A 9,425-nucleotide genomic window follows, 5' to 3' on the forward strand; every position below is an offset into this window, starting at 1 on the left:
TAAACTTTTATCTATGATGTATTTGTAATTGTGCTCAAGGGGATTCATTTTGCAAAAGCATAGTTAGGTTCACCAGGTGCTTGGAACTTTTGTTTATATTGGCTTTAAACCGAAGAACAAGGACTAGAGATTTTCTATGTTCACTTCCATTTTAAAAGTAAAATTCATATGGGAAATAGAGATCTATCCATCTCTCTCTTATACATACATACATACATACATACATACATACATACATACATACATACATACAGTGATGGGATTCAGCTGGTTCGTACTGATTCGGCAGAACCAGTAGCTAAATTTTGTTGAGTTCAGAGAACTGGCTGAATGTACACTGCTTCCAGAAGTCCATTCTAGTCCTGGGAGACCTGGAGGAGGCCTCTCAGGCTAGAATGGCCTGCCAGAAGTGCGGGGATGCCAATTCCGGAAGTCCATTCTAGGCTTCAGAGGCCCAGGCCTGCATCCACACAGAGAACCAGTTATTCAGGGATTTGAATCCCACCACTGCATACATACATACATACATACATACATACATACATATGTTTGGCCAAAGTACTTCAACATTGGCCATGAAAAATTGAAATAGAGACTAGCAAAAGCTTGACAAAGCAATTGAATTATTTGAAGAAGGAAGACCGAGATAGCACCCATCAACCTTGATATGCCTTTATTGGTACTTCTTAATAAAGTGGATTGATCACATTCATTATTCAGTTTATGAACAGTACCATGGATTGCTGCTCTGCACAACCTATAGGATATTTATAAACAAAGCAATACAGTTAATCCAATTTCAGTTACTGTAATGTATCTATTAGGATCCTTAGTTAGCAAACAATAAAAATGAATATTTCCAAAAATCTTTGATTTTTAAATCTAAGAATCAAAAGTATGATAATTCCAACTACATGAGTATATATGTAAATTAGATATAAATTAAATAAGTAAATAAACAAACAAATACTTTTTATATTCTTTTGAAGCCAAAGTGTTTAACTTCTGGCAGTATAAATATAAACAAGCACCAGAAATAAAAGAAATGTTTAAGTCAAAGTGTCTAATGTCAACTTGAGCATAGGAGATTAAGAAACAAATGTGTCTCATTTGAAAGAATATTTATCACATGTCCAAAAATAATTTTCCATTTGCAATAGAAATTTCTTGTTATAATGAAGAAAGGAAGGAAGGAAGGAAGGAAGGAAGGAAGGAAGGAAGGAAGGAAGGAAGGAAGGAAGGAAGGAAGGAAGGAAGGAAGAAAAAAAGAAAGAAAGAAAGAAAGAAAGAAAGAAAGAAAGAAAGAAAGAAAGAAAGAAAGAAAGAAAGAGCAATAAATGCAGCAATTTAAAATACAAGTGTGAGTTCTATAATGAACTTCAGATTCCAAGAAAGACATATAGGCTATAGCATTGCCCTATCAAAGGCTCCTAAAGGCTGAGTTACCAGTTTTATTTAGAATGACAAAACAGAATGCGTTGCATTCAGACCCTATCATCCATGAGAATAAACAATGAAACAATTAAAATTAAACAATTAAAACCAACTGGAAAACAAATTACCCCTTTTTACTTGGATTAAATAGAGTGTAAACAAAAAGTCCAAATTTCTTACATACCTAATATATCCCAGGGCTCCTGAACCAAAGTAGGCTTCCACAAAATGAGCTCCCTTGAGGATAATTGCAAGCACTCTATAGATAAAGCTTTAATTCCTTCTCTCTTATGCTGCCAAGATGAAGAAAATTATCTTCAAAATGTTTCAGTCAGACTTGAATTCTGATGCATGGAAAAAAGTCTGATAGTTGAATTCTTTTCACAGACTGCACCACAGAAACAGCACTATGGAAAATCAGTCAAGAATTGATGAATTCCTTCTGCATGGATTTCCTAATACTAAGGAGCTTCGAATATTCCATATCATCATTTTTTTACTAATTTATTTGGTGTCCCTCATTGAGAATCTTGTTATCATTACTGTTATTCTTTATAGTCATCAACTTCATTCACCCATGTATTTTTTTCTGGCTAATTTATCCTTCCAAGATCTTGGCTCCATCTCTGTCACTGTTCCCAAGTCCATGCTGAATTCTTTGATGAACACTGAAACCATTTCTAACTCTGGATGTTTTTGTCAAGTTTTCTTCTTTGTTTTCTTTGTAATGTCTCATCTCTTCCTCCTTGTTGTTATGGCATATGATCGTTACGTAGCCATCTGCAATCCATTACACTATGAGATGGTGATGAATAAAAAAGTCTGTGTCCAAATGGCAACCAGTGCATGGATGGGTGGTTTTTTTTACTCAGCTCTCTATATTGGAAATTTATCCACAGTGGAGTTCTGTTCCAGAATTATCAATCAGTTTTTCTGTGAAATTCCTCAGTTGCTCAAGATTTCTTGCTCTGAATCTTATGTTGCAGAAGAGCAGGCACTCATCTTTGGTTCTTGTGTAGGGTTCTTTCTTTTTGCTCTGATTGTCTTTTCATATGTTAAGATTTTTAGAGCAGTTTTGCAAATCCCATCTACACAGGGGAAGCAGAAGGCTTTCTCTACTTGTTTACCCCACCTTATAGTCATTTGTCTGTTTATAGTTAGTGGTACCTTTGCATACCTGAGACCCACATACCGTTCCCCATCAACATCAGATCTCTTGATTTCTTTGTTCTACAGTGTTGTACCACCACTCATAAACCCTCTAATCTACAGCGTAAGGAACCACGAGCTCAAAATGGCATTCTGGAAGCTAGTTTTCCATACATGTTCATATCCCTTCTGCAAAAATCATTCTCAGTTTCAGCTACACTTATAAACAGTTACAATTGTTTATATATGTTCTAGAAATATTGTAATTAAAAAAGATCTTTGAATTCCATGTCTGATGGGTGAAATATATATAAATGTTTTCTCACAAATAAATATTATTCCTCAATAAATTTGCCCAGAATTGCCATTAAATCACAAGTATATTTTAATGAATATTAATGTTTTGTGATATATCAGTGTTGACTATATATTACTGTGTTATTTAGATGACTTTAATTTTGTGTTTAAATAATTTTAATATAATACAGTTATCATATCTAAATATGATTCCACAATGGTGTTATGTATTTAATCTCTTTTCCTTTAAAATTCTGTTAAATAAATATAGATCCTATCAAGATGCACATGTCTCCTTCTCAGAGGGATAACATAATATGACAAGTACAATTCACTGAAATGGAAATGTTCTTGGGAATCTAAACATATCTTGTACAAATATAATTTTGAGTTATTCATAATGGAGTTGTTATACCATAGGATTTTATTTATAAATATCTCAGTTTTCCAAGAATTTTCAAATGCGATTTTATCCTCAAATAAAGAACCATAAAAATTGTTAAGGATAACAGATGTTGAGGCTAACTGGGACTTTGAATCTGAAAGGAAAAGTTGCTTTGAGATACATATTGTCAACTTAAAAAAAAATCACTGTGCTTTTAGTCCTAATTTATTTCTGTAGGCATCCATTGAGAGATGGTTTGATTTGATTTGCATGTATGTTTTATGCCTATACGTATACCACTGTTTTGAATTACAAACTTTGGAAACGAATGTGCAAAATTATTTAGATTGAAAACAATGTCTTCTAAAAGTTGGACACATTTTGTTTAAAAATTGCCAGTTAGTGTCATAATGCCCATTCATGAATACCATTTGCTTTCAAATCTAAAATGTTGCCTAGTTCTACTTCATTTTGACATCTTTCTACTGTTCTCTGCATAATATAATTGGGGAAACTCCATTATAGTTCAAGAGGGAAAAAAAGAAAGCCTTGAGTCAGTTTCAACACCTCTCAACCCTTGGACACATTCATACAGCTTTGGGGCATACATGTGGGTTGTTTGTTCCAATATGTTTTTTTCAGTGAGGAATATTTTTTATCTTCCTAGTCAAGACTATATCTTTGTACTCCCTGATGATCTTGAATTCAGTGATTAACCAACTCAAACTCTGCTGAACTTATAAACAGATCTCTTTAGATGGTCCTTTGCCCTTTCAACTTCATTGTTTTCTTCTTTGATTTTCATTGCCAACACACAATACCTGAACCTTTTCTTCCTGCCCTGTATTTACAGCCATTTACTATCTTGTGCTAGCCAAAAGAACACCTTTGAATTTTGATATTGGGTCATATAGCTAATGCTCTGAATGCCAGTCGTTTTAAGTGACTATCCTTAAAAGTCCTGCTTCCCTGGGAAGAGTTTGTCAACTTTGCAACAATAATGTCGATGAAAAGCATGATTCACTGTCATTATTATTCCAGGCTTCTAGGACTTTTAGTTCTGCTTGATTCCAGTCCATTATTTCAGTTCTGTATATTATTATTATTGTTGTTGTTGTTGTTGTTGTTGTTGTTGTTGTTTCCAAATCTAAACTAACTAAACTATTATAATAAAACACAGTATATAATTCCCAGTAATAAAACTTTTGTAATTGATGAGCTGAGATTTTATCCATCCCTACTCTCAATGTATTTTTCCACATTCATTTAATGTTTATTTGGTGGTCTATATTTTCCCAAATTTCTTTAATTGCTTCTTGCTGACCCTTCTGTCTCATAGTTACTGAAATGTCAATTTGTTTATTAATAGTTACAGTTACAGTCATGTGAAAAAGTAAATACACCCACTCTGTGTTCTATGGTTTTACATATCAGGACATAGTAAAGATCATCTGGTCTTTAGTAGTTCTTAAAAGTAGGTAAATACAACTTCAGATGAACAATAATACATGACATATTACACCATGTCATCATTTATTTTACAAAAAGGAAGCCAAAATGGAGAAGCCATGTGTGAAAAAGTAAGTATACCCTTACTGCTTTCATATGTAGAAAGAGGCTAAGCCAGGTTCTGCTAATGAAGTGCCCTTGATTAATTGATCTTTAGCAAGTATGACTACCTCTACAAAGGTCAAAGTTTTAGATGTTTGCTGATCTCCAGCATTGAGATATAACACAGTGTCAAAGGATAAAGACATCAGCAATGATCTTAGAAAAGCAATTGTTCATTTCTAAAGTCCAGTATTCTACAGTGAGGAAGATTATTCACAAAAATTCAAAACAGTAGCCAATCTTTCTGGAGTGGATGTTCCAGCAAATTCATCCCAAAGTCAGACCATGCAATGCTTAGAGAAATTGCAACAAAATGCAACATTTCAGACTCTACAGGCCTCAGTTATAAGTTTAATGTTAAAGTTCATGATAGTACAATTACAAAAAAACTGAACAAGTATGGTTTAATTGGAAAGGTTGCCAGGAAAAAGTTTTTTTTTCTCTAAAAAGAACATGGCAGCAAAGCTCCTTTGCAAAGTTGCATCTGAATAAATGCTAAAACTTCTGGAACATGTCCTTTGGATAGACAAGACCAAAGTGGAGTTGTTTGGCTATAATGCATAATGCCACATTTGGCAAAAACCAAGCACAGCATATCAGCACAAACATCTCATACCCATCATCAAGCATAATGGTGAAGAGGTGATTATTTGGGCTTGTTTTGTAGCTCCAGGACTTGGGCACCTTGTAGTCACTGAGTTGAGCATGAATTTCTCTGCACACCAAAGTATTCTAGAGTCAAATGTGAAGCCATCTGTCTGACAATTAAAGCTTGGTTGATATTGGATCATGGAACAAGACAATGATCCCAAGCACACCAGAACATCTGCAGCAGAATGACAGAAAAAGAATGAATCAAGGTGTTACAATGACCCAGTGAAGGTCCAGATGTTAACCAGATTGAAATAACGTGGTGAAATCTCAAGAGAGCTATACATAAGCAAATGCCCATAAACCTCAATGAACTAAAGCAATCTTGTAAAGAGGAATGGGCCAAAATCATTCCACAATAATGTAAGAGACCGATAAAGTCATAAGAAAATAATTACTTCAAGTTATTGCTGCTAAAGGGGGTTCTATAAGCTATTGAATCATTGGGTGTACTTACTTTTTCACACATAGCTTCTCCATTTTAGCTTTCTTTTTGTAGCATAAATGATGACATGGTGTAATATGTCATGTGTTATTGTTTATATGAGGCTATATTTATCTTTTTAAAAAAAACTTCTAAGAACCAGGCTATTTTTATTATGAGACCATAAAACTCAAAGAGGCTGTACTTTGTCTTTCATATGACTGGATATCTGATACCCAATTAGGTGTAGTAGTAAGGTATCAATCTAAAAGGTAGATGACTGTAAATGCTAGTCCTGCATTAGGCAGGACACACACACACACATACAGACAGAATCATTTCTAGACTTTGTATTCGAAAAGATATTTCAAAACATGCACATAGGACCATTTGGCAACCCATTAAACTAAAAGTGTTGTTAAGATCATGCTACAGTTACAATATAAAAGCATCCAATTCAATTCCAATCCCCCAATTTACATATATGTTTTACAAGATTTGTAATCCAGCAATTCTGGCCAGTGTACAATAAAGGTATAGATATATAAAGAACCAATTTGGCATGGTGGTGAACGTGCTGCATCAATCAGTGTTAGTCCTCCCCTTTTGGGCCAGTCTTTCAGCCGAAATCATCTCATAGGACATAGACAATGGAAATCAGTAAAATAATCAGAGAATTTACAATTGTAATACAAATTAAAATTCATTATTTGTTTATTTCATTTATTAAATAATTAAAATATAAATGCAGACTCATGTCATCTTATGAAACAATTAAAAATCACTAGAAAACTCTAAACATTAATATTTAATTTACTATTTCTAAAATTCCTCCACATGTTCTTGAGGAGGAGGAGGAGGAGGAGAATATTTATAATATATAGTCAAATTGATTAATGTTTTACATTAAAAAATTACTCTTTAAAAACTGTATGCTCAGTGTTGAGTCCTCGGTTAACGGCAATGATGGCGCGAGACATTCTGTGGTTTCAGGAACTCTTTATTGCTCTTCAGTAGCCCCCGTTACAACTCTGAGCAGCACAAGCCTCTCAGCCTCTCTTAAAGACAAATCTTGGGCCAAAAAGCAACATTTAGGCGCGCGGCGCGCCTCACACATGTGCGCGAGCGCTGGCGCCAGCCAGTCTGGTCCCGGGCAGCTTGCAACTGCCCGGGACCATTGCAACGTCCCAAGCCTGCCTCTGCAGGCACCCCTTCCTCTCCTGCTAAGACTACATGAATAATTACACGCGACCTCAACACGAGCGTGGTATGCCCACCCTTGCTCAATGGTACCATGCTATTGTTTTGGCCATTACTTCCCAGTGTCCCATTTCCGGCTTCCACAGAAACACACTCTTACTGTTTCTGCTTGGCCAGAAAAGTTATAAAATCTTCAAGATATTTGGGAGACCTCTCATCTCTCTGTGATCTGAGTAGACCTTGATAATTCCCATGTACACCTTGTCCAGAGGAGGCTATAGGTTCACCCCCTTTCTCAGACCCTGGTGGCCCCCGTGGACCATGCCCTGTTGCCTGGCCTGCTTGCTTGCCCACGGGGCTCGTCAGACCAGGACTTTGCTCTCTCTCTAACCTGGTTGACCTGCCTAGTTGCAGGCATTCTGTTCCCTCTAGGAAGCAACTTGTTGGGCAACTCTGAAGAGTCTCTCAAGCCCACAGTGGACCTAGCATGAGGCTGCCTTCTTCCACTCCCCAGTTCCATAGTAGGACTGTCTGTAATTTCAGTACTGTCCCAAAACTCAGGTGCCTCCTCCGTTGAACCAGAGGGTTCAGGATCTGGATTTGGCCCTTCTATCACTTCCCTGTGGAAGTGTCCTTTTCTGGGGACAGTGGCTATATTAGGCCAATTGTGTTGATTGTGTGCCAGCTCTCTTGCAATGTTTGAGTTATTAGGATGCTCCCGGTTATTCTCCCAGACTGGAGTGCTGAAAGGTGTAAGTGTGTAATGATTATGCCCCCGGGGTGACTCCCTGGCTGGAGTATGCACTGTAGCCTGTGCGCTAGCTGGTTCCCCTGAATTCCTGTTCGGAACACTCACGGAATCTTGGTATAGGCCATCTGTGGCCTCTCTGTTGGGGCCTGGTTGCTGCCAACACCCTTCCCTTTGCCCGTAGGGGTCCCCCTCCCCCCGGAAAAGAACCAGGAGTCTCTGAAGGTAAGTCCAGTCTTGTACGCAACTGGTCGATATGCTGTCTCAGGATATGACCATCATCCAAGGAGACCTCGTAGGACAAAGGACCTGTAACCTTGCAAACTGTGGCAGGACCCCACAAGTGACCTGGCCCGTAGTTACGGGTCCATACTGGGGCACGCACTTGCAATTGCCTCGGTGCCCTGGGTTGTATACCCCTAGGAGGCAGTCTGTCTGGGTGCAACTGGTCAAGTTTAGTAGTCAGTTTGTACCCCCAGCGAAGTTTAGCTGGGCTTCTCCCCGTAGAAGTGGAAGGTGTAGTGCGGTAAGCAAGGAGGAAGTCAGCCAACCTGTGATGCCAGTCCCCATAGGTCAGTTTCTTTAAAGCATCCTTGGTGATGCGGACCATCCGTTCAGCCATCCCGTTGATGGAAGGGTAGAAAGGCAGAGGTGGAGTGACGAATCATCTTGGCCTGTAAGAAAACTTGGAATTTGGAAGAAGTGAATTGAGGGCCATTGTCAGACACCTAAACATCCGGAAGCCCATGTGCAGCAAAAATCCCCCTCAGTACTTGGATAGTCTTTGCAGTGGTGGTGGAGGAGACAGGTACAACCTCAAGCCATTTTGAATAGCTATCAACCAGGACCAAGAAGAATTGACCCTGAAAGGGCCCAGTGTAATCGATGTGCACCCTAGACCATGGAGACTGTGTTTCTTCCCATCTATGCACAGGAGCCTGGGGCATTTCTGGACATGAGCGCTGACAAAGGTGGCAAGCATGCACCTTAGCCTCAATTTCCTTGTCTAACCCAGGCCACAATAAATGGCTGCGTGCAAGCGCCTTCATTCATACAATGCCAGGATGACCCTCGTGAAGGGAACCTAAGACCCTAGACCTCATTGAGGTAGGAATGACAACTCTGCTGCCCCACAGCAGACAACCTTGGAAAGTGGATCACTCGTTCCTTTTCAGCCAGAAACTCTGAAACTCAGTGCCTGGACAACTCTCTGGCCAACCAGACAAAACCCAGGATAAGACACGAGAAAGTGTGAGATCCGTGGCTGATTCAGCAGCCACATCCCTGGCATTTAGAGGTGATTCAGGCAGTGCCTGAACTGAAAGGATGTTGATTGCCGGGGCAGGATCAGCCTCTACTATTTGTAAGGGTAATCTACTGAGGCCATCAGCATGGCCCATTTCCTTGCCAGGTTTGTGAATTAGAGAAAAGTCATAAGCTGACAGGAATATTGACCATCTGAGCATCCTGGGGGAGATGATGTGGGGGGTCTGTTTGTTAGTGGTAAACAACCCCAACAAAGGCTT

The 9,425-nt window shown here is 38.5% G+C and overlaps 1 protein-coding gene across 1 annotated transcript; it reads left to right on the plus strand.

The window, feature by feature from the left end:
- The first annotated feature begins 1,746 nt into the window (after positions 1 to 1,746).
- LOC120320347 (olfactory receptor 14A16-like) lies at positions 1,747 to 4,575 on the plus strand. Its single transcript, XM_039369968.1, has one exon. The coding sequence runs from the start codon at positions 1,844 to 1,846 to the stop codon at positions 2,807 to 2,809; it is 966 nt and encodes a 321-aa protein (XP_039225902.1). The 5' UTR covers positions 1,747 to 1,843; the 3' UTR covers positions 2,810 to 4,575.
- Positions 4,576 to 9,425: the final 4,850 nt, after the last annotated feature.

This window comes from Crotalus tigris, unplaced genomic scaffold, assembly GCF_016545835.1.
Source record: "Crotalus tigris isolate CLP2741 ecotype Arizona unplaced genomic scaffold, ASM1654583v1 scf7180000021329.891317, whole genome shotgun sequence".
Taxonomy (NCBI): domain Eukaryota; kingdom Metazoa; phylum Chordata; class Lepidosauria; order Squamata; family Viperidae; genus Crotalus; species Crotalus tigris.